Source organism: Enoplosus armatus, chromosome 23 (assembly GCF_043641665.1).
Source record: "Enoplosus armatus isolate fEnoArm2 chromosome 23, fEnoArm2.hap1, whole genome shotgun sequence".
NCBI lineage: Eukaryota > Metazoa > Chordata > Actinopteri > Centrarchiformes > Enoplosidae > Enoplosus > Enoplosus armatus.
In genome coordinates, this window is record NC_092202.1 from 8,424,316 (window position 1) to 8,450,475 (window position 26,160).

At 39.0% G+C, this 26,160-nt stretch overlaps 1 protein-coding gene across 9 annotated transcripts; it reads right to left on the reverse strand.

Moving 5' to 3' along the window:
- Nucleotides 1-1,658: 1,658 nt before the first annotated feature.
- On the reverse strand, nt 1,659-21,110 carry LOC139305598 (ELAV-like protein 2). Of its 9 annotated transcripts, XM_070929487.1 has the most exons (8): nt 21,102-21,110; nt 15,534-15,777; nt 10,129-10,232; nt 7,042-7,195; nt 4,830-5,055; nt 4,052-4,090; nt 3,413-3,433; nt 1,659-1,986 (listed from the first exon to the last, which is right to left on the reverse strand). In XM_070929487.1, exons 1-8 carry the CDS (start codon nt 21,108-21,110, stop codon nt 1,659-1,661), a joined length of 1,125 nt encoding a protein of 374 aa, XP_070785588.1. The 9 variants fall into 9 exon arrangements, with proteins under 9 accessions (XP_070785588.1, XP_070785589.1, XP_070785590.1 ...); XM_070929488.1 differs by lacking the exon at nt 3,413-3,433; XM_070929489.1 differs by lacking the exons at nt 3,413-3,433; nt 21,102-21,110 and adding an exon at nt 16,741-16,824 and having other exon boundaries at nt 1,659-1,989.
- Nucleotides 21,111-26,160: the final 5,050 nt, after the last annotated feature.

Consider the following 26,160-nt stretch of genomic DNA (forward strand, 5'->3'; position numbering starts at 1 on the left):
ATATACACCTTTTTACGATTTTAAAGACAGGTTATATGCATTACGGATATATATGAGTATGAAAAAAAAACTAATCAAATAGTTCAAAACTGTGGTTTATATCCATTCTTTACCACATAAATATATATCTATAATGTTTATATATAAAAAACAAAACATATGTCTATAGTTTCTTAATACCTTTTTTTTACGAAGCAAGACTATCTACAGACCAAACAACCAACAAATTTGATGCACTGTAATGCTAGTCCATGGGACAACAAATCAAGTATTTTAACTGAAGGGAAACTGAAATTAAAAAAGGTTCATATCCAAAATGAAAGACCTTACATACTCCATAAAAGAAAAAAGAAAACGATATATATAATATCACACTTTCCGATGAAGTCCAAACTAGAACCAAAAGAAGTCCAAATACTCAACATAAAAAAGGACTTATTTACATAGCTCAAAGCTCAGGAGTAATCCGTTCTATTCTTCAGACTAGTTTTTCTTAAGCTGCTGCCTTCATTGGCTTGTCCTCAATCTTTCATACAAAGTATGTAAAAACCCTTATTGGTTGATATTAAGACAAAATCAGTCTAATGATATATCGTAGGTACACCACAAAACACCATGAGCTCCGTCTGAAGGGAATCCTTTAGGAAGAACTGATTTTTATCCCCCATTTACCTTTTAAGATATCTCCGCGTTATAATTTTGCATGCACTTTTTGCGAATAAACCTTTGTATTTTTGTACGTTTCCAAATCAAATCGGAAAGCGAGTTGCTAGCCATATAACAACCAGGATGACAGGGGGACCCACAGATGATTTTACAAATGAAACCAGCACGGCCATTGATTCTATAATCTAAAGATAATACAAAGATCTCAAAAGGTATCTTTTACATCATAAATCTCCCCAGAAATTTCAACCACTGCAAACTTTCCTGTAAAGTTCAAAAGCTCACAAGGTGTCATATGAAGATATTTCTCAAAGTATCCAAGTCAAAATATTTTGTTCCAGGTCCAGTAAAAAGTTTCTCCAAATTTTTCTTTTTATAAAAATAGATGCTTTTTAAACCCACATCAAAGAGGTTCTTAGCTCTTTGGCAAGGTACTGCTTTAAGAATTTTTTTTTTGTCTTTTATCCGTTAAGTTTACAATAAGCAACATTATGCAGCCAACCAATAACCAACTCATATTACAATGAACGGAATACTTACAAATTCAACAAAACTGCAAATAGTTCAAAATAAGTACTTGCTAACCACTGAAGGCATAACGCATCTAAGGCAAATCAGGACACAGAAAAGTACAAAGAAAATCACTACACATAACTTTACAAGACTTACTGTTTCAAAGCAGATGTGCAACAAAATGACAAAACCTATAGTAACGTTTTAGATGGTCCATCTGTAAAGACAGCAAGAGAATTCAACATCACAGGCATTCAAACCTGCTGATTTTTTTTCCTGTTTTAAAGTATATTGAGAAGATTCAAAGCGTAGCAATGAAAAGAAAAGAAAAATCACATTGTTGGACGCTAAATATTGTTTTTTCTTCGTAACACTGATTTACAAAGCTGTTTTTACTAATGTAGAAAGTTACGGTCAATGCGCTTCCATTTTCTGTTTCCATTTTCTGCTGAGTTTTCTAGAAACAATCTCAGTGGGTATTAGGCTTTGTGTGTTTTGTTGGTTTTGAACGACACTTGCAACACTCTGTCCCCGAGGCGGTATCCATTCAAGCTGGCAATGGCCACGGCTGCCTCGTCGTAGTTAGTCATGGTGACAAAACCAAATCCTTTGCACTTGTTTGTGTTGAAGTCGCGGATAACCTTGACGTTTGTGACGGCACCAAACGGCCCAAACATTTGCCAAAGGATGCTTTCATCTGCGTCTGGAGCCAGGTTGTAGACGAAGATACACCAGCCAGTGCCTGCGTGCCCCGGGATGTTGATGCCAGCCAAGCTGGTCACCCCGTCAATGGCCATGGGGGAGAACCTGCTGTAAAGACAAAAGGTAACATGGTTCAAGGCAAGAGCCAAAATGAGGGCAAAATGGGCCTTTTATGAGACGAGCGATGGTGCCAACAAGCCTAACAGAATGTGACAAGTCTGCAGAGATCAGCTAGCCATGCAGCCATGCTTCTTTCTGAGCAGTGTTTACATTGCTTTCATTCCAGAAAACTCTTTTCCATGAATCATTAGATGATCAAGATTTAATAAGTAAATATTTTTCTTCAGCTGGGCAACAAGTTATGAAGTCATCCTTGTGGGGGGAAAAAAAAAACACTGAGCAGCAACAGGGCTGTACACAGACACATTGTTCTCATTAGAAATTGTAGCTGTGTTTTGAGCTCATGTGCCCACAAAGACATGAGCACAGAAGTATTTACCCAAAAACAAAAACTGGGATATTACAATGGCAAATAAGTACCATATTAAAGTTGGAGTTTGTGCCAAGACTGGAATAAAAAGGCACACGAAAGCCAGAGCCTTTGGTAAATGTGGTTTTGCAGTTTGAAGAAACAAAATTCAAAGTGCATGGAAAGCCTATGAATTATTGCAGCAGGTGTCACATAAGATTAGCTGCTCCAGTTGGCCTCTCAGGGAACATCCACCATGACAGGTGTGCTCCCAGCATCAAGGACACAGAGAGAGATTTTGCAACGGAGACGTCAGCCAACGAGCAGGGCAGAAGAGAAATCACAAGTCTATTGTCGCCGGTGATTCAGGGGATTGGACTTCAATCATACTTGAGGAAGGCATTCTTATAAAACTGAACTTAGACAAACTGGTATCCTGGAGAATCCTGAAAGATGTCTGATGCAACAAAGTTTAAAACAGGACAGGGCTGTCCATAATAGATCAAGGTAAAAGTATGGAGCTCAAAATACAAGTATGCAATTTTGTGCAACAGCAAGTAAGAGACTGTAAAATTCTGTTCTTTGTTATGTAGACAAGCAGTGTAGACAACGCTTTAATCATGACATGTTGTGACTTTATGTCAAGATTAACGCACTTCACTGCATCACTGTCACTAACCTTATTTTACAGATGGACACATTCAATAAATTACCAGTCAAAATTAAGTTTAAATAACTGAATGTGCTCATATTTCATTTAGGGAACTGAAAGTAAGGAATTAAAGTGCGTGTTGTAGAGTCTAATAAGATAAACAGTAACAGCACATATGTTGGCAGGTATGCTCGAGGTAATTCACAATGTGTAATTATGACAGTCTTTGTTCAGCATCACAGACCAGACACTCCACTGCGTTCACTCACTTAGTTAAGATTTTTTAACTGCAATATGCTGCCTCAGGTACTTTTCTATATAGCATGGTGGCTCTGTGCTTAAGACTGCCACCTCATATTCAGAAGGTCCTGGGTTTGAATGCCTTGTTGTGCGACATGTTCTCTCTGTGCATCTTAAGCAGATATAATGGGCTCAATCTAAGAGAAACATGCCCATGCAGATTTTAAAAAAGTATATCATAACTGAGGAACAAATTTCACATGATTTCTACTACAACTGAATGTGTGTTAATACACAAATCAGCAGAACTTATTTATCCCCCAAATCAGCGTCAGCCCCAAGAATCCAGCATGCGTCAGCTCCCGTCTAGAGAGGCAGAAGGGAAGTGATTGTCCCAGGTCAGAGGAGACTCGATTCTTCCTCAGAACGTGTGTGGCTCTGGCCCTCCCTTTCCCACTTGTAACTTACACAAGTCTACCTTTGTGCATCTTGCACACAAGCTAAATATTTACATCACTTGCTGTTAAGACAAACAGCCTGATTCACTCACACCAACTGGATTATGTATGTATCTGTTTGTAGAGGGGGAGCACTAATGCACTATTTTTCTTTTTTGATCAACAACCTCACATCGAATCAGTGCTACCTTATGCAGTGTTAACTACCTACGCAATGTTGCCAAGAGCTCATGCAGGAAAACAAACATACGGGGAAAAAAAGCATCCCACCAACTCCCTTATGTTAGGTCTGAATTTCCCTCAGGATCAATTAAAGTAGACTTATGAAATCTAAAAAGAAAATCAATTTACCTTTTGACTCCATAGGCCATGTTCAGCAGATTGTCCAACCTAAAAGAACAAACACCAACACACATACATTAATGTCATTATAAAGAAAGATTTTTATGAGGTTGATGATGTATTTTGACAGGATGACTGAGATGAGTAATATTTCTGATATCATAATAAAAATCAGTTGTTCCATTCAAGTGAATCCCAAGACTATCATGTCCTTATTAACCTGTTGCCTGAACTTGTTTATCAGTGTATCAACCTACACAACACAGCCAACATGAGACATTCAGTTCATATAGCCAGCGCAGGTTAGGCTGGAAATACTGCAGCCATCACAGCATATTACAGAAACATTCAATTTCCACAAATAGAATTTTTTTTGCATAACACTGAGGCCAACCAGTGAACTGAAAAGCAAATTTATGGATTCATATCCACATTTATGGCCATTAACTAGGCTGACGTTCAGACCATCTATTGATTTATCCACCAGAGTATCGCTCATCTCATTTTCATATTTGTCAAAATCTGCTTAAACCCAATTGTGTCGTAGGCCTACATCTGCAACAGGAGGAACACAGCAAAGTTGTAAATGTAACTATGGGGATGAATTATTCTGTCCAGAGTATTGATGAGCTCCAACACAGAATATTTTCATAATACTGCTGTGAGACAATTTAAATGTTAATTTCAAAAAGCCTCAGAGGGTCAACAGACTCAACATCACTTGCAGTATTAACTAGGCTTGGCTCTAATCAGATTTGTTTTGGGTTTTTTGGTGTGCCCCTTTTACCTGAAGCGTTGTGCCTGCTGTGCGAGGGGTCCTGGGTACCTTCGATTGGGTGACTGATACAGCTGGGACAGCAGTGCCTGGCTGGTCTTCTGGCTCGGGTTGTTTGCAAACTTGACTGTAATGGGTTCGGTGGCACCAGGCGGCTTCTGACAGTTCAGACCCTTGATGGCCTCCTCAGCCTCAACTCGCCGATCAAAACGAATGAAGCCAACCCCTCTGGAAACACCTGAGGAGAGTACATTAACATATGATTAGTCCTATGTTTCTCTCGACAGCCATGAACACATTCAGCAATGATCTGCAGAATGAACAACTTAAAGAGTAAAAAAATAAATGTTTATTTAGTGGGGTAGAGTAACTGATTACCAGTGAACCAATTGTTTAACTTTTCCTTCCCACTAACAGTGAGGTGATTCCATATTTTACCTGCACTGCTGTGAGGGTGCATCACTGGCCTGCAATGCTACATTTTGAGTCATTAATAGTGAGAAACAGCTAAAAGGCTGATACAATGATGGCAGAGATTGTAGCAGGCATATAATTCTCAATTAGAACTTGAGGTATATGAACAAACCTTTTTTATGTATACAAGGGAGATTTGCATTTTCTGCATTAATTCAAAATACAGGTCCATTTCACTTCAATGTTTTACAAACACTGCTGACATGGTTTAAGGAAATGGGGTCCACATTCAGAAATACTGCAAATACCAAAACGCATACAGGACACAGAAGCACAGACATCAGTAGAGACCCATTCAAATCAAGAAAAGCTGCAAATACCAAAAGCAAAAGAGAATAGAAATGGGAGAGATGAAAAAGTGGACTTGTTTTGACTGAGCACCAGCAACAATATGAAGCTTTCCCATCATGGGACATTGGCGAGGAGCAGGAAGAAACAAGACCGAAGATCATGATACGAACAGACATCCCAAGACGGCAGAAGAGGTGAAAAAAGGTAACAATGTTTATTTAAACAATCACTAACTCAAACTGTACAAACTGATAGATTAGTAGAACTACTTCAGTTAGCATCTTTTTTTTTTTTTTTTAACCAACATTACTTTTCATTGTAGTTAGCTTGCTATTTCAGGTAAACACCCCCACTTCATATCATAAATCTTTTAAGTTACAGACTGTAGCCAACAGATCTTGTAAGTTCATTCAAAATTATTCCTGTAACTTATTTACCTCTTACTGCCCTCTTGGGACATCCATGCATGTCTTTTCGCTCTTGTTTCTTCCTGTTGCCTGCCAATCAGCCTTGAGCTTCAGTATCTTTGCAAAGTCAAAAAATAGGTCCATCACTCCAGTACCCCAATGTCGCTTATGATGCTCCTCCTTGCTGCACATTTGTTGTTTTGATATTTCTTTTTCTTCTTGTTAAGAAGTGCACTTGCATTTGTATGCATTTAGATAACTGCAGCATTTGATTTGGAGAGCATTTCCATAATGTTTGTGTTTTAATTCTTGTATGCGTTTTGTCCTGTTTTAAAAAGGCATCAGAAAACATGAGTAACTTTGTATGATAGCAGGCTGCAATCCTGCTTTGGCTTTTGGTGAATGGGTTTCCCCTTTTCTTACTGTTAGATCACGGATTGTTCCATTAATACTAAAGTAAAACTGAAAGTGAATTCTCCAGAAACAAGTGGTTTCATGTTGAAAAATAAAAGACACCCATTCCCGTAATGCATGCCTGAAGGAATATTATGTTTCAGCAGCACACAGGAACAGAACCATTGGGAAATGTCTCAGTGAAAGATTCTGTTTATTAGTGTTTCATACAGATTCTGCTTTCACATGACAGTTGAGAAATAGAGAATATAACTGCTCTAATTGCATTTCATGTCTTGCCATGAAATAGGCATTCCATGTACACCTTGGGGATGGAAAGATAAAGGGGGAGGAAAGCAAGAGAAGGTAAGTGCAGGCAGAAGGGAGATTGGAAGGAAAAAGAAATTATGAAGCATTGAGTCCTGTTACTTTACACCCATTTCATATTCTATCCATCTATGCATATTTATGAACACCTAGTGGAAAATTGCATTTTTAGGGACCTCATACCACCTCTGATGTATTTCTCAGGCCTGGCTGTCATTTTGTTAGTGTTACTGGGGGAAGTAGGGGGTGAAAAGAGGCAAACTAAAAGAAAAAACGAACAAAAAGAACGGGGAAAAAGCAAGACCGCAAGGCAGCCTTCATGTCCTACTCACCAGTCACCTGGTCCACCAGAATGCGTGAGGTAATGATGCGTCCATACTGAGAGAAGAGCTGCTCCAGTTCTTTCTGAGTCATGGTTTTTGGCAAGCCACTGACGTACAAATTTGCATCTCTGATGGAGGCGGAGCTTGGACGCGCATAGGAAACCTACAGGCAGAGACAGTTCACATGCCCACCAGTACATTACCATTACAGCCAGCTTTAGCACATGTAGTAATACATGATACTCTGATACTTCCAATACAAATAGTCTGAGATCGTTATTCATCACCTTTTATGTTACATTTGTTCAAATTAACAGAAGAGCAGATGCTGTGACCCATTTCTAGCAGAGAATGCAAACACTGACTTGTATTTAACCAGACTGAGTTGATTTTAAACATACTCATGTTATGCAGACCCCAGGTTACTGTGCAAGTGACAAATATTGCATTCAATTGCTAAGACAATCACATCTAATGCCTTAAGCAAAAATGAAGTTCTTCGTTCAAATGTTTGCGTCATACTTTAAATTTGTTATGATAGTGTAATTGAAAATAGTATTGACGCAAATACTGACGTGAATGGATGTAAAATGCAACTGGTAGCAGACGCAGATTTGCTCCAGGTGGCATGACTTGAGGTAAAACCTGTGTGCTAAATTTGAACATGTTTCCAAAACCATCTTCGAACTCTGCCTTGATTTTGACCTCCACTACACACCTGTGAAGTTTTGTGACTGCATCTTGCATTACTGTGACCCTATCGCACTGACAGAGAGACAAACACCTGGCAAAGTACTCAAAACTGCTTCTGTGGTAGTTGCCGCTACAGTAGGTGTCTCTAGGACCACATTTTGCCATGATGCCAACATAGACGCACACGGTGAAATCAATATCAGCCACATGCTGTCGCAGCTGGTAAAAACACTACACAGCAGTTAAATCCACTCAAATAAAGCAAAACAAAAAATGTGCTTCCTGTTCAGTCTGAACACACCTGAAGGCAGACGCCACACTCATCTATCAGAGTGGACTAAACAGCGACATTGTTGATAGACTTTTGTTTGATGTTCTAGAGCATGAACGTGAGGCAAAAATAAGATAATAGTGATAGAAAAAATAATTACATTTGGTTCATACCTGCTGAAATGTAAGACACAGTAAACCTCTATCTATCCCATTGCTATGCCAGGCTCTCTCCATTTTGATTGTTTTTATAATCATTTAGGTCCTACAACAATAGGACGATGCACTGTAATAATTTATCTGCTCCACAGTCTGTCACCCTATTTTTCTTTCCCCAGTGGATGCTTAGAATGACTGTCACTGCCTAAATGGACAGTGACAAATCAGTCTGTCCAGAGAAAGTTAAACTGGCACATCTTCTGTCCATCAACTCAGTTGGAAACCTGACAAAGATGGATGCAGCATCAGGTCTGTCTAGACAGCTCTCATTTAAAAATAAATGTATAATTTCTTGAAAATTGAAATTGAAAAACAGAGCAGTGTGGCTGCCTCTTAAAACTAATCTCGCCCATTCCTGTCTCTAAAGTCGGGAGATATTTGGAAAGCCCCCAGCAGCAGGGCAGATAAATATGCAGCATAAATCAACATTTATCCATAAACAAAGCCAAGTAATGGAAAACAGAGGGGGACCAGAGAGTCATCTACCAGGTCCTGTGGATCAATACATCATTACACCCCTGAGTAGTCATAAATTATTTTTTTCTTTTAGTGCACCATCTCATTTTCAGTCATGTAGACATTTATCCAATAACATGCAGAAGGATCCCATACAGCCCAAATTTAGGAGCTAGGAGTTTTAGGAGGACGTGCAAGAATGGCTTGATGATGGTTTTGTGAAGGACTACATGAAACGGGAGAAAAGAAAAAACGGTGCAGAGTCAAGAGCCCGCTGTTTCTTGCTATTCCCTCCATTTGGTGGCGCGACTGTCAATTACCTGAATAGCACCACAGCTGCGTTTAATTACAGCGTCAGATGTGTTAAAGGGTCCTATACAAGTCCCTCTCTGCAATCTTATGCAATGGATTGTATAGGGGGGGGGGGGGGGGGTCACTCACTCCAACTAAACCTTCAAAAATGCTTCTTTTTGTGCTATCCGATTGATAAGAACTCCACTTGGTCACCCCACCTGCTCCTGCCCTGAAGGGAAGGCTGACAAAGTGAACGTGAAAGCTAAAGCTCCCTGCCCACAGCTAGGCAACTCCCTCATTTCTCCTCATCCCTGCCTCCCTCCCAGTCTCACCTTCACACTTCATTTGATGCTAATATTTGCAAAGTATATTCCTCTACCTCACTGGGGTTTATTTGCACTTCTGACAGAGCAGCTAGAGAATTTTGTATGTGTGAACTGAGGAAGAGAGGTGGCAAGAAAAAGATGTGTTCGGTTTGATTCATGGGAATGAAGTGGTATGGCTCATAACACGCCTCATCTTCAACTGTCAATATAATATTAAATGTGAAATACAGAAATAATCAAGCATACAGCTCACAAATTTGGTGCTATTCAAACATGAATTTTCTATCACAAAATGTGTTTTTGCTCACAGACATTTTCATTAATACCCCTCTGCCCCATGTGAGAAGGGATCTGGCTAGCTCCTTGTAAAACCACTGTGAAAAAATATCACATCTAATAATCTGGATCCACCATCCACAAATCCTGCAGCACTATATGAAGCAAATGAGTTTCTACACCAGCACATTGAGTGCTACATTGCCTGATGAATGCTAATGGCAGCCACCACCCTGTAAAGGCATACAGCAGTGCTACAGCACATGCAACCATAGAAACAGTTCTGCTCTACTTGAGGCCCAGGCAAAGCCGCATGTGCCCAGATTAACAATAGGCTCCCTTTCCACCCCACATTTCTCCAGCCTCATTATGCTTCGACTCCAACCCAGAAAGCTAGACATGAACGGCATATCTTGGATTTTTGATACGGATCATGAATGGTAACGGATTTCCGTGAGTTGAATATGACTAGGTCTGATTAGGTCCCTTATTGGAGATGAGAATGAACATGTCAATGCCTGTTAGCATTTTATAAAAAAAACATTCATGCATGACATCTTACCTTGATGGTTTTGGTCTGAAGTCTCAAGCCATTTAAGGTGTTGATGGCTTTTTCTGCGTCCTTCGGGTCCACATAATTCACAAATCCATAGCCTAGGCTCTGCCCTGCAATCACAAGACCAGAAAATACATAGGGTCACACTTAATAGAAACTGAAAAGTAACTGCTAAATGCAAACACAGACAATGTATTATGACTATAGGCATTAACGTAATTTAACTCAAAAAATGAAGTGTCTTGGATTCACAGATGAACAGTCAGTCTTTACTTCTTATTTGGCAGAGCATGAAGAACACAGGAGGTCACAAGCCCATTTCCAACAAACATCTACTTGGCTTACAATCTATTGTAAATTCTCAAACCAACTCTTTTGACAAACCTATCTTAAATTAAAAAACGACAGGCAATTGCTCTGCTTTCACACAAACTCATCTCTGACACAGCGCAGTAGCCAAGGCTCAATGTGTTCCCCTCCCTCTACAGTTTATCTCTAAAATGTACAATAGATTGACACCCACTCTTTATGTGCACAGAGGCAATTCAATTTCCTCCACCCACACTGCTGGGACTCTCTGCAATTCCACTGCCGGTCAAGTTCACCAGCTCAAGCAGCTTCAGCATATTAATACAGTACACAAGCAACTTGAATTTTATCCAAAACTTTCAGATTAGAGATTAGATGCAGTTATTTTCACATACCCCACTTTCACATTTAAGCCCAAGACAGGTTCAGGGAGATGGGGAATGTATGCATGTTGTGATGGGGAATTCACGAAGGGTCCATAAATTCAAATGTGTTTTTCTTAAGTTGTCATATTAGCTACATCAGCTTTTACATGCTATAGACCGTTAAGATTATGAAATATACAAATCTGTGTATATGTGACAATATACGAATTTTGCAAATTGCTGTATTAGTAAGGAAAACACACCAACTGTCAAATATTGCCCGCAGCATCACTATCAACTTAGCTTTACTGTACATCTGAACACCCTATATGCATCCATACTGGCTTTATCCGTCTAACCACCATGAGTCACTGCTCTCATGGGTTGTTCTGCTGCGATCAAGTGAAGTTCATAAACTTAATTTCACCTTGCATCACAGGGACTGTTATAGCCAGGAGAAACATGCAGAGCCTTTGAAATGAGCTGATGAAATGACACTTACTTAAGCCTGGGGGGCAAACCGCCTGCCTTGCTGTGTTATCCTGTACATGCTATATGTGGGCAAACTCCACCCTTAAAGTGACGTCTTCCTATGGAACGTCTAGTATCCATGACATCCACTGTTATGACTGGGAGGCCTTAAACAGGTTTCTATAACAAACAACTTGCTCACTTTCAGCTGTCATTAAGGAGTAGAGGAGACATGCTGGGATGCACTTTCAAATATAGAACTGCACACAGCTTCGAGTAAAAGACTAGTGCTGCCCATAGTGGGAGGAAAATGACACAAAGACTAAGCTGCAACAGCAGCAGCCAAGGCGAGAACATTTAAAGCAAAGAGGAAGCATGCATCTCTCTGGTGATTACTGAACATCTGATGTAGCACCAGCACACAGATGTAGGCTGGCTTAAATCCATTGCCACAGGGCCAAGGGAGAGACAAAAGCAACATAGTCTGGAGGGGATAGAGTTTTATGTAGAGCTGAAATTGAAATCAGAGCAGCATTCCTGAGAAATGACTTGGAGGCTTTGAATAACATTAAGGCCCTAATTTCTTCCCCAGCTGAGTCTGAAGTCAGTTTTTCCCGCCCCAATTCAAGCTTTTATCAGTTAAAGATAAAAAAAAAAAAAATACTAGCTTAACTACTTAATTTATAATAGCCTGCTGGTTAGACATTGTAGATGGGCAAAACTGGTCATCATCAATCCATACTACAACTAGTACAATCAAATCCTGCCTTGACAAAAAATGTGACCGAACATGACTGAAACGTGAAATTGTGACATACTAAATAAATTTGGCACTAGCAAATAAAGCAAAAGTGGGCATGCTGAGACTCCATCAACTCCATCATAGCAAGCATTGGAACCAGTCCTGTTATGTTTTGTTTTAGCCAAACACAAGTTTGAGTTTGTGCTATGTCAGGACTTTTTCTACATTTACCTAAAAAGAAATGTGCCTTCATTAGGTGCGCTGTTTGACAAGTATCTATTGCCATCCGGAGAGCCAAGAACTCATCCTTTCCTGCTGGCTACATTTCTATTTCGTCAATAAAAAGGCAATTCATTTTACACTGCTAATTACTCCTAATCAGATCAACACTGAAACTAAGAGCCTTTGGAATTGGACGCCATCTACACACTTTGTTTCACTAAAGATGCCGGTGCAACTGTCATCCCTAATCAAATCCAACAGAAGCTCCCATTCAGGAAACAAAGTCAAACTTGTGTAATTCCGTACTCAACTTGCTTCGTTTTGTAAAAAAGGAATACACTAGAAATTAACATGACACATGCAAGTTTTCACAAATGTGCACAACTCCCCAACACTCAAATACGAGATGAACAAGACTACTATGCTACACAACACATTCATTCAACTCAATAGTTGGGATTTTCCAGACAAGATATCTCCATATGGCAGAGGACAAGCAAAATAAACAGCTGACATAAAATTACTACACCATCTAAAAAGGCAGCATGGGAACATCCCTAGAGAAATACATGTTAATTGCAAACAATTGTTGCCTTTAAAAAGAACTGTTGACTTTAAAATGAAAAAATACTTATGTCCCCAGTAGCAAATATCTCACTTAAATTTAAGATTAGACTGGTCATAAAAAGCAACAGGCAATGGGATGCAGCTCATTTTAATGGCTGTGGACACTAAAAAGGGAATAAATGGAAAAAAGAATTAGGCCTACATGAGATCTGGTTTGCTATTCTGTCCATACTACTGACATGCACATTTTTACTTTCCTATACCTGGATGAGACCTTTGTATGATTTTCATGACAAACTAAGTCTTTATGTTTTTGGGGTTCAAATATATTTTTGCAAATCTCCAAGTTGTTTCTTTTGAGGTTAAGTAGTACAGAACCATTGACAGCCTTGAAAATTAAGACCATAGAAAGTTGTCCAAGCAAGTTATTCCAGCCACACACTTATATTTACCACAGTGGCCCTGTATGCAGACAAAATATAACTAGTTAGAAATGCATTAGATTTCCAAATATTTCTATGGTCATATTGTCAGAGGAAAAAAATAAATTATGCAGGCGATTAAATCTACCAAAACCAACCTCAACTATTTCAAACCCTGTAAACAACTGACTGGTGCCAAAAATCTAAATCAATATTAAAAAGGAGAGCAAGTTTTCAAGGACAAGCAGTCTGCTTATAATGAAAGTGTCTCACCTATGTCTATGAAGTAAAAAGAAGGCATACATAAAGCACCATAGAGGAACCCACGCTTTGGTAACAGTTTTGTTTATTAATGTTTTTATTTATTTTGTTTACAGGTCACCTAAAGGATCAAACTTGATTTTCAAGTGCTAGTCTTTAAATTTGAGTCATCAGCAGACCCTACAGCAAATAGGTTTCTTGGTCAAACCACAAAATAAAAGGTTCAGTTATGTTACTTAGTAAATCTGAATCTACATTTCTACTGCCCCACTTTATGGGGGCATGTAGTATCGCCTCCAGTCCTTTTCACTCAAGGGCATGCCGATTTCAGACAACTTGTTTCATTTAGTTCCTTGCACTTAAATTACTTGGGAGTGATATGTTCACACTTGCTCCACTAAATATGCAACCCATCAAGCATGTTTATGTTCAATCACCCAAGCAGACTGTGCTCATTTTAAACAAGGATCACTTGTCAATTCAGCCCAACCCATTTCACACATTATCAAATGCATTTATTCCATGCAAGACTACACACCTGACAATTTACATCATCGCTGCATGCCAAAGGTCTAAATTCAGTAAATACACAATGAAAACCGCCATGCCTTCCATCCCCACAAATGTGCCAACCCTGGCTTGTGGTCTACCTCTTGCTGCCATTTGTTTTCAGTGACATACAATATGAAAGCGTTTATACATAGCTCAATTGGTGTGGCCCTGTGTAGGTGCTCTACCTTTTTAAAAAATGTTACAGGTACAAATGCACCTATAGAAAGAGAAAATCTAAAAAGCAGACAGCATGGTGTGGTTACAGAAGTAAGGAGAGAAACTGTTTAGCTTAACATACATCGAGCACTTACAGCACAGGCTGTTAATATCTGTAGGGAACAGTAGCAACCATGCAAAGACAGACTTGTGAATACTGGTCAGCTATACACAAGCAATATTAAACATCAATAATATTCCAAAGCCAGATGTGGTTGGGCGCACATCTCCCATGTTAATTTAATGACGGTGACTACCTTGGAGAATAAAGATAATATATAATTATGAAAGTTGTAGCCTTAGTTCAACAGTGCTTCTCAATAAGAGCTGCCTGCTCTCCAGCCTCATTTCAATGAAAATATCTCCTCACTTAACGAAGGCTATTGATGTTTTAGGGCCAAATGCAAATGAAACAGATGTGTGTATACATCCTTAAAAAGGCCAGCTCACAAGCCTGACCATCAGACCGCATTATAAGGAAGCAGATGGAGGAAGGTTTAGGTAACCTTGACCAAAGCAGCATGCAGTAAGAATCCAGCAGCCTCAGCCATTATCTACCTGCTCATGTCCCACAGGCATCTCTGCCAGCTGCATTCCTCCCATTAACACAACCTGAAATAATTTGCAAATCTTCTACCTGCCCAAATATAAGGAATGTAGTGCAATCGTGTCTCTTGAAATTTCAGTAGTAAAGAACCAAGGAAATACCCTCTTAGAGTAGAAAGCCCTGTATTCCATCGTATCCATTTAATTTCCCTAAGGCCTGTTTTGTTTTTGGAAATGCCATTTTGCTTGTAGCACTAGTATCATCCTACATATTAAAGTATACATAGCAATTAAAATCAGGCCATATGCTGCTGCTTGGTAGGTTGTATAATGGGTACTAAGTAAAAGGCAGTGCCTTATATTCTCCATAATGAGATTCAGAATGATTGGCTGCCTTTCAAAACGAAGGCTTCTGCATTTATTGGGGGTAAAAAGGTCCATAATTTATGATGCTAGATGTCACATATACAAAGAGGAAATCACACATTGTGCATGCATAAACAGATAAGCTTATGACATGGACAATACTGCTAGCAGGGCCTCCCAGATCCAGTATTTGGGGTAAACGTTAAAGGAAAAATATTTTTGTGAACTTAACTTTCAACAATCTATTTCATAATTTAAAATCTAATTGTGTGCCAATTTAATGGCAAAATCAATGTACATATTTGCAACCAATAAATTCAGAGAACATAGTATCTGTTGTACTTGCCAAAGCAATGCAAACAGTTGTGTTACCTGTTATTTTGTCTCGAACTAGTTTACAGGACTCAATTTCTCCGATGCTCCCAAACAAACTCTTCAGCTCCTCTTGGGTCATGTTCTGAGGCAGATAGTTGACTATCAAGTTAGTTTTACTGTCCTCTATGCTCCCTGACTCTACAGGTGAGGAGCAGTTGTTCGAGATTGTTGAAGGACCGTTGCTTGTGTTGTTGCAAGTTGGCCCATTGGACAGCTGTGTTTCCATGGCAGCGATTACCTGCTAAAGAGACAGAAAAAAAAAAAAAAAAAGTCAAAACCACATGCAAATCAAACAAAACATCAAAATGCCAACATAGTTAAAAAAGGACACTCTTCACACAGTTAAAGATTTTGTTGGAATACTGACTACTGATATTGTGCATTACTATAATTTAGTGTAGCATAGTAGAACTAACATTATAGGTCATTACATTATAAAAAATATATATATAACCGGTTGGGTGGTATGGATAGAAAAAAAATAGTTTAAATAAGACTGCACAATGAATTCCCTCTCGGCTATTAATGATTGCTGCTTGGGCAAACAGACTTTCTACTGAGAAAGCAACGTGATGGTCTATTAATCTGTCAGAAGCTCAACAACTGATAAAGCAATATTAAAGCTGGAAGGTGGCATACTTAAACATGTCTTTCAAGGTTAAACGTGGCAACCAAAGAAACATTTCATTCTGCAAAATAAACTAGATTTGCAAAGCCTATAGCAGCACCAAATCTGCAGCCATCAGTACTCAGTATTTGGCATTGGACAACGGGCCTTGAACGATATGGTAATTAGTTAGGGCAACCAGTGACAATGCATGAAGAGTCATCCTTTATTAACAGATTGTGCAGAAAGCACATCAGTGTAATCACACCACTATGCATATTATTCTCAGGCAATCACATTTTTAATAATATTTGCACGGAGGCCACAAAGCCGTAATTTTCATAAGTCATTCTATGAAATGAACACATCAAAGTAGACAGTAGCAGACAGATTTAGACCATACCAATACAGTCATACATTGACAACTTAGGATCTTTTCATAAACAAAACCCAGTGCCTGAATTAAAAATTGAACATGTGATTAATTTGATTTGAGTGTCAAAATGACTGAGAGCTAACGTCATTGGTATGACCTGAGCACTCAGACAAAAAGCAAGCCTTCTGGCCAAATGATTTCAAAAAAGAAGTGCCACAGACCCCAGTCCAAGGCTCAGGCGCCCACGAACCACTTCTAAGCAGAGAAGCCACATCGCACAGTCTGACTGCCATGTTAGTTTGGAGTTGCCGTCTGAAAATGTGGACACAAAAAGTACTTCATGTTAGATCAACAACAACAAAAGCAACAGTCAGAGGTGATCACATGTCATTGTTGGGGGAGGAGGCTATATTTTTGAACTAGCTGTCCATGCAGATTGGCTTAAACCAGAGAAGCAAAAGGCAATGTTTCACTTAGTCACAATTCATCTTCAGTGAGGAGCAAACAGCAGAACCAAGAAGTGTAGCGTGTTCAGAGAGAAACCTGGCTGCAACAACACTGACAATAAGCATGAGGAATGGCAATTAGTAGAATGGATGGGAGTGCTGCACAAAAATGATCACTGAAATTGGAAAGCACAAATCAATGGGTCTGCTCAGATTGCTCACATCCAGCAATAGAGCTGATCCTTAAGTTACGCTGACACATCCTGCATTTGCCATCCAGTCTTTAGCAGATACACACACACAGCATTAAAACTGCAAACATCCACAGTGAAATAATCTGCGACTTTCTCAAAAGACTATATTGTCTAAAATACTAAAACAAACCACTAAAACTGGTTCATATCATCAAGGTGAAATAAGAAGCCGGGGTTCACCAACAAACAAGAGTTGAAAAAAACAAAACTAAGGCTTACAACAAACTTAAATCACCACAACAAAGAAGGTAAAAAAGCCACAGCAGTTCAACATGTATCAAATTGTATTTATATACTCAATTGTGGAGAAAATGTCACTATAACCACAATCAAAACAACTAGTGGAACAGGTTTACATTACCATTCAAATAATTTAAGGACATTTGTTATACCTGCTTCAAAATAGGAATGTATAGAAGTCTGCATCACTGACCACTTGGTTATTAAAACATTTTGGGTCAGGTGCTGCTATTTACACAAAACTTATTTGATTCGTTCACCACACAAGTGTTTCTCACAGCATTTTTTAGTGGAGGCGCCCAGCATTTAGGTTTAGGCTACTGTTGTTCCATCTGCATTTTTGAATTAGAAGATTACACTACAGATTTTTAGGCTGCAAACTTTTTAAAGTTGTTAAAAAAACAGCATAGATAACTGAGCATTTAGTGAACCATTTATGAAATTTGTTTCACCTTGTTGGTTGCATCCAGTGAAAATGTCAACTGGCCCTAACGAAAATGTAAATTGATTTTCTCTACTCAAGCGATGAAAACAGCATTGCAACTGTCAGATGGACAGGTATAACCCAATAAACCTAATCAATACTTCTTAGTGGAGAGTTTCACCATACTCAGCCCTAGAGATGGATAGTGTATGAATCAAAAACATTAAATCTTAAATTTTCATTTATTTATTTCAGAAAGGCAGATTAAATTCTTTATGCCATCTTGATTGCACTACTTTCTGTCAAAATTTCTCTGCCATCTAAAACGTACTGATCTGTGCTCTCATTACAGTGGTTCATAACAGTATATGCATGTCAATAAACATGTACTGCATACTGGAGCTTTCACACCTTCCATCTGACATTTTCCTTTTACTCCCTTAACACAATCAGTGAAAGACTTTTGTCCCAATAGTATTTTGAATCTTGACTAAAGAAAGTCTGTGCAGACGTCATGACTGAAGAGGATCACCTTTGATTTTTTTTTTTAACAAGCTGTTCCTTTTTAATTTGCTGCTTTTTTCTGTCTGTTAATTGTGTTACAACACTGCCACGGCTCAGCTGTTCCTGTCAGATGCAGCGATTGGCTGTGCTGCGCATCATGGTGTACATAAATGCACGTAAACTAACAAATTGAAACAAACAACTCAGTGTCAGTCAGATCAAACAGCTGTAGATCCGCTCTGGACTCTTATTAGATTAGAAAATAATTACGACCTCAGCTCATCCAAGTGTGAAAAACTGGAGGTGTACTGTGAGTGTGTGTGATTAGAGTCCACTGTGATAGCTTGACTAAAAATGATAATGTACTTAACAGTGTTATTCATCTAGATATTTAGACATCTTTCTGCTCTGAAAGCATATCAGCGTGTATCTCTGTGCACAGAACAAAGCTTGTCAGCAGGGAGAATATGCGTGTTTGCCAGAGTGTATAGCACACTAATCAGGATTGTAAGGAACAAAATGGTTTGCGTTGATCAACATCCCGTTACCAATAGCTTTGTTAATTATCTAACATTCTCTTCAAAGTGCACAAAAATTGCAAGAAATGGCAATAGTAATATATATTGGCAGATATATAACATTATGGAACTTTTGATTCCAGATGATTACTGATGGTCCATCTTTATTTGCACAATAAGACTGGAAGGCCGATGCAAAACATCCATTTAGCGTGTGTCGATTATCGGATAAATACTCTGCCAGCACCTGACTGACATATTTACTTATGCCCCCATACTCTATATCAAGCCAGTAATAAAAGTGGTCTCAGAAAAGCAAAACAAAAGGTTTTTTTTTTTTTATTTAGCCATTGTTTGTTGCAGTATCTATTGTTGTGACAGGACCACAGTGAACTCAAGCCAATACTCTGGTTGAGTCAGTTTTGTTTCAAGTGGTGAAGGCTGCGCAAGGACCTCCTCATCTGAATAACACAACATCCTATGTCGCTGACAATATGCTCATTCTAGTGTTTGCCGATATGTGGCAGATCAGAAGCCATGTGTAAAATGGCGTAATGCATGGATTCTTCAGTGCATATATGAAAATAGTGTAGCAGCATCCCTTATTAATTGAAAATCTTCACTCATGCTTCGACAAAAGACATCAGTTTGGGCTATGAACTTGCAATGGGCATCTCTATTTTTGACATTTTAAACATTGAACAAATCATTAGAACACTACAGAAACAGGTTTACTCCACTAATCAAATGGAAAGTTTGGTTTTGTTTGAAATGTCAGGATGACTTAAGTTTGGGGAAACATTTGTGTACTTTTTTTTTTTTTTTTTAATGACACGTACATCCTTCCCATCACTGTTTTCAGGCTTCTGAATGTACTGTAGATAAACTGCATTGCCAATGTTGTCGTGCAGAAGTGCAAATACATGACTCATTTGATTCACTGTCATGTCCCTAAACCAAGGTCAAACCCCAGTGACTACATAACCCAAGCAAAAATAGACTATAGCCATCCAGCTAACAGATTCAACTCACATGACCCATTACCACAAATACATTTCATTCACTAGTGGAAACAATAACCCCAGATGAGTGTACTTTGTCATATGGAATATGAACTAGAAAATATTATGGCAACACTCAAAGTCTCAACAAGGACAGCCGATTGTCCAAAGCCAGTAAGAAGGTGGTCAGCAGGGTGGAAAGCACTATGCAAAACTGCGTCACTAAAAGCAAGCCTCAGAAAACTACAGTTACCTGTGTCTTTATATTGCTTTTTACCATCCTTCTGATCTCCTGTGGAACACTATGTATTTGAAAAGGACTCAAGTTATTATAAGAATTACAAAACCATGTCTGCACATTTAGGCCAATTCTCCTGAAATGTGATCTTTGTCACGGCTAACATCACCGCCATTTCCTTCTGATACATTTCCTTGCAAGGAGGATCACCAGGAGGGTGCAATATATGCATGAGGTTCATACTACTACAATGAGCTGCCTCAATCGTCCAGGTCATATGAGCAATGAGCATCTCTTAGTAGGGATGTATACAGTCTATTACTGTTAACTGTGTTGTGGAAATTTTGCAAATGCAACGAGATGATCATTAGATCACAGCTGCAGAATACGAGCAATAATTTGCTCAACACTCAAACCTTCAACGCATCATCAAGGTGTAAACACCAACTTGTTCCTCTCATAGGTTTTGGTGACATGACGATACATACCATGTCCCCTCCAATTCTCTCGTATGAGAAACCACAACCCCAGGAACTGATGTCCCAGGGTGGTAAATCAATCAATCAATCAATCAATCATTAACATTCCTTATAATGTGTAACCAAGGTACTGAAGATGTATAAAACTTGTTCAATGCAGAGAATGTTAGTATTAACACAGCACAGTAGTGCAGCATGAAGTAGTGAACAGTTCGCTGCATTTACTCCTCTCACTGCAGGTAAAGGCTAGTAGGCTGTAGGCCATGACATACAAGAACGAAGTCACACTTGTCTATGTGTATCTAGGGATCATAAACAACATATCTCTAAATCTGACAAAAGTAAATATCTAAATATGGTTCGACAGTTCAAGGAAAAATACCCCAAAACTGGCTGAAAGACTTTGGTCAAGACTAGGGATGTCAGTTTCGGTTAATTTAGCTTTCGATAGCGCGACACCCATTAACCGGTAACTAACCGTTATCATGGACACAGGCCAACAACAAAAAGGTAATTGTCATGTAGCTTTCGTTTGTAAGAGCTGTCCAGCAGTCGGTGGTTCAGTGCTTCAGTGTTTTTCAATGCGTTTAGTCACAGTAGCTCTCGATGGCATAACATACTTCGGGAGGTACCAAACTAGCCATTTGAATCCCTCTCCATCTACCACACTGATCGGTAGTGTATCGGTGTCAATCATTCGGCACACCAACTGAGTGATGGCTTCGGACCGGCACACATCACACTTTCTCCCCCGGCTAGCAGGGACGTGATCTTTGGCTGCGAGCCATCCTCGGACATCTGTGTGTTTCTTTGTTTGTTTGTGTGTAGTTCTTAATGTGATACAGCGTAGTGCTAGTACTACTACTAAACTGAAGAGTAGCATCACAAAATTTACATTTGACGTCAACCGTTAACATCCCTAGTCAAGAGACAAGGCTTTCCCTGGAGGTATTCATCCTGATATTTGATTTAGGCAAGTACAACAATATATAAATCATCCTCTATTACCAACTCAAAGTTTGCTCATTAGTTTTCATCTTCAACTGATTAAAGCAACACTAATTGAAGTAACTACAATCAACATCGACACCAAATACACTGCAAGCATCCCTGTCGCACAAGGATGGGGGCTTGAACTTGACAGGTCAACTTAACTCTCCTGCTGCTCTTTCCATCTGTTATTTGTCTCAAACTGTAAAACCAGTTGGTGAGTGCAAAACCTAAGTACTGATTTCACATGTCAACTTTTCAGCAGTTTTGTTAACATGACAAAAAAAAGTGTACAAAGACCGAAATTTTAAAAAGCTGACATTCAGCCAAAGTTTCTCATACGCTTATCTGCTCCACAAGCAGCCTCCCCCCACGTGCATAGTAACAGAGAGAAGAGTGGGCCACAAGAGAACATATTGCTGTTGAAGAAAATGACTTGCTTCAATCGCCATTTCATGTTTCACCTTTTATTCTAAGTACAAAGCACAAACATTGGCTATTGTCCCGCTTGAGATAGTGCCACAAGGCAGAAATATTTCATTAGATAAACACTTGGAAGAGAAGGCTTGGCAAGATGCCTCTCCCCAAAAATTTCAGTCAAGGCTTTCGCTGTGTGCAGCCAGCCAGCCGCCAGCCTCCTCTTAGTGCTCAGTGCATTTGAGTGCGGAGCATCTCGTTTCCCTTGAGGCCTTGCCTCACAGCTTTCGTCAGAAACCAGCCCCAGATAAAGACCACGAGGTTCTTTTTTTGTTTTCCCATCATTGCTAAGATAAACCCATCCAACTCCACAGTTTTACCCCACTGAGCAGGCTGCCTTTTAGGACTCATTAAAGTGTAGCGTGTTTAGTTATTGGTACTCTCAGATCCCACAGCCGTCTCACAAGGGGGAGAGAAAAGCCTCCGCACGCAGTGTTACTATGAAGAGTATACTGAGATTCCCAACTCAAATACAGTGAACGCTTTTGACTTCTCACACACACACAAACTAAAGTTATCTATATTGTCAAAAAGCAGAAGGGACATTTCAAACTAATGACAAAGCTCTGTCATTACTTTACATGCAGTCAGTCACTGAAGTACTTAGACAGTTACTATACTTTTGTTTTTTACCTTAGCCATGTGTCATCCTTCAACCTCTGAAACTGGTGGCGCTGGCTCTGTTTTAGCAGCTCACTGATTGTGCTAATTTAATTACATGGAAAAGTGACTTTGAGTGGGTGTTTGGAAGCAAGATTTCACAGCTGATCAAACTCTTGACTGAAGTACAGCTGTAAATCAACTGATATGGAGTCAATCAACCTGATAACATTTCATACCTGACAATCTGCAATTATTTTTAAAATCAATTCATCGTTTATGTCACTTTTCAAGCAATAACATCATCCATTATCTGGCTCCTGCTTCTCCATTGTGAGGATTTCCTGCTTTTCTCTGTTTTACATCCTTATAAACTGAATCTTTTGGGGTTTGGACTGTTAGTCGGATAAATCTATCAATATGACATGTCACATTAGGTTCTGACAACTTGTGACAAGCGTTATTCACCATTACCTGACGGTCAATCAACAGTTTATTTGACAATAGAAATCATTAGTTGCACCACTACTCTGGTTCACTTGTAAAACTCTGACTACTGAACTACTACCTGAGGATAGACGTTTATGACAAATGTATAACCAAGAGTACCAGCGCTCCTTTAGCTCTAATTAAATCCATCCAAAGGATGTATTTTAGTCACAACTGCAACTTGAGGATACTTAGACTGTCATTTTAGTTTCAATTAATGGCAGCTTCAGTTAAAACGTCACACGTCTGTCATATTTGCATGTATTGATTTTATTTTTAAAATGTAAATTTTCATTTACTTTGAAATTTGAGCTCTACTGAACTGTTAGCACTAATGCACAACAGGAGTCCACATGTCAGCCTGCACATTGATGGTGGTTTTAATTTTCTCCCCCTTTTCGAGTATGAGCTTTTAATCATAATAATCATTCTTTTAAAGTAATGCCAGTTATATTGCACAAAATGGTTATATTTGATTAGGTGTTGGTTGAAAAGGCCTTTGGCATCTGTTTTCCTCAACCAGTCTGTCAATTTCAGGTATCATATAAAACAATGTACTGTATAGACCTTTTATGGGACCAAAACAAAAAGATAGAAATACAAAGACTTTTTGACAAACACTCAATTGGTGAGGGGAAAGGCAGTAGAATAAAGTTTTAAGATTGTCATTCATAAACATTTGGGCAAAGAAAAGCCCAATTACAGATCTGACTGACTGTAGAACTTCTTTAAGTTGAACCTGAAGCCAACAGTGAGATCAGCATGTACCGATGTGACACTGAGCACTTAAAGTGAGGAGGCACGAATCTCTGCTACTAGCTCCTCAGAGGATTAAATTGACCAAGTATGCGTGACAAGCTGCAGAGTGAAGAACTCCAGAGTGCACACACTGACATGCACGGTCTGTCCTTGAAACTAAAAGCCCACAAGTAACAGTTCAAAATATCCCAGCTGAAAATACAGATGTGACTAGTCTACCCACACATTGAAGTGTACAAAAGCAAATGCTAGAACATACAATGCTGTCAAACTGTCTACTTGTAACCTTGATGAAAAAAATAAGTTGTAATGTGATGGCAGGGCTGTGGAGTAAAAGCTGTAAATTTAACTATTAGTGAAGTTATTTTATAGGTTACAAGCATCACCCAAACATGCACATCTTAACGGAGATCTTTTTGTAAAAGATTAATAGGATTTTCTTTTAGTTATCCTCACATACGCACTTTAACTTGAAAGATTTTTACAACTACTACCAACTAAAAAGTCTAAAAAAACACCTGGCCAGCTGGATTTTGTAGCCAACTTTGAATCATATTAATTTTTGACAACAAGGGAACACTGGAGCATTTCATTTGCATCACATGTCTTAGACGTTGCGTTGCTCAGCAGTCCACAGCTCAAAATCTGGCTCAGTGTTTTCATGCATCTCTGCTCTACCATTCCTGCTAGCAAGTCAGCTTTGCAGATTAACATTTAAAGACGAGCTGAAGTGTATCACAGAGATGTACACTTAAAAAACAAAGTTTGTCCTGAAGGTGCAAAGCTACTGTGGGTAGGGTTGAGAGCAGGGTAGTTATGTAGCAGCTCCCTCATACCAGAGCCAGTCAAAATAAGACTGAAAAGTGATGCAATGTTGACTTACAATTGGTAGTCTGCCACCAAAGTAGAAGTGAATGATTTCTCACCAACACTGGAATAATCCAGCAATATTGGTAGGGAAAAAAAGTCACAAAATTAAAAAAAAAAACGACTCACTCACCACAGAGACTGCATGAAATAAAATTCAGTTGTATGGCTTATATTGCTCAAGAGACACATGTTCATTAATATTGAGTTATTTTGAAATTTTGACCAGAGGCATTTCTGATTCTTTCTGGCTCGATGTCATTAGAGAACCAATGAAAAAATATTAACATGTCACTGCCTGTGAAAAATAACATTCTCCATAAATTCTGCTCCGTTATCACTCTTTTTATTTCATTTAAAAAAAGAAGAAAGCAAATCCGAGTCCGTTTTAATAAAATGAAGTTCCTGTTCTTGCAACAGTTTAATAAACCAACATTAGTTATGAATTAGTCTAAACTCAGAGGTACTCTAATTAGTACTTAATACTGAGTAATCAATGTATTGATTCTGGCATTTACTAATAGTCAATTCATTGGTGGTGTTACATTTAGAGTTTCACTGAGAGTGAAACCTACTGTAACATAGCAGTAAATCATTTTAGGATTCTGGCCTATCTGCTATTATGTAAAAATGTGTGCGGACTCAGTATTAGATGCTGTCAGTGCTCCAAAATTACCTGACATACTATCTGGAAATGCAAGACAACAAACTATCCGTACACAAATGACAACTTTTAAAAACACGTTAAGTGAGAGTGTTTAAAACTAAAGAAAGTGACAAATGTGATTTTTCATTTAGCCCAGGGTTCCTCACTGAGGTTGTGACATTTCAGTCTCAGCTATCTTGACTGGAGGTCTTGAGACTATTAACCTCAAAAACGTGTTACTTTGATTTTGTCAATCTCGAAGTGAAGCCCCAAAGACTAAATCTCGGTTTGGACATTACACAATACAGACGCAATGAGCTCCAATCCAGTAATTCAAAATGAAAAAGAAGTGCTAGGTATATTCACACTACCTCTGCTTCTCATCATCATATGCCTACACACTAATTCAGCCAAACATTAAACTACACAAATCAACACACCACCACATAACACCTATACAAAGCATGAGATGTGGTGATCTATAAAGGCTGCTGTGATGCAGTGACAGGGTCAAGAACACTGCATTGCTGGCCTCCAGTAATGACCCACACATGCAGAGGGAGGGCCACCCTGTGGCCAACAAACAATAAGGACCAAATGAAAACAGTCATGTGCACCATCCATAGAGGCTAGACTAGATCAACTGCAGAGGGGGGAGGCCACGAAGAGAAGAAAGGGGGATGGGATGGACATTTAAGAAGGACAAAGG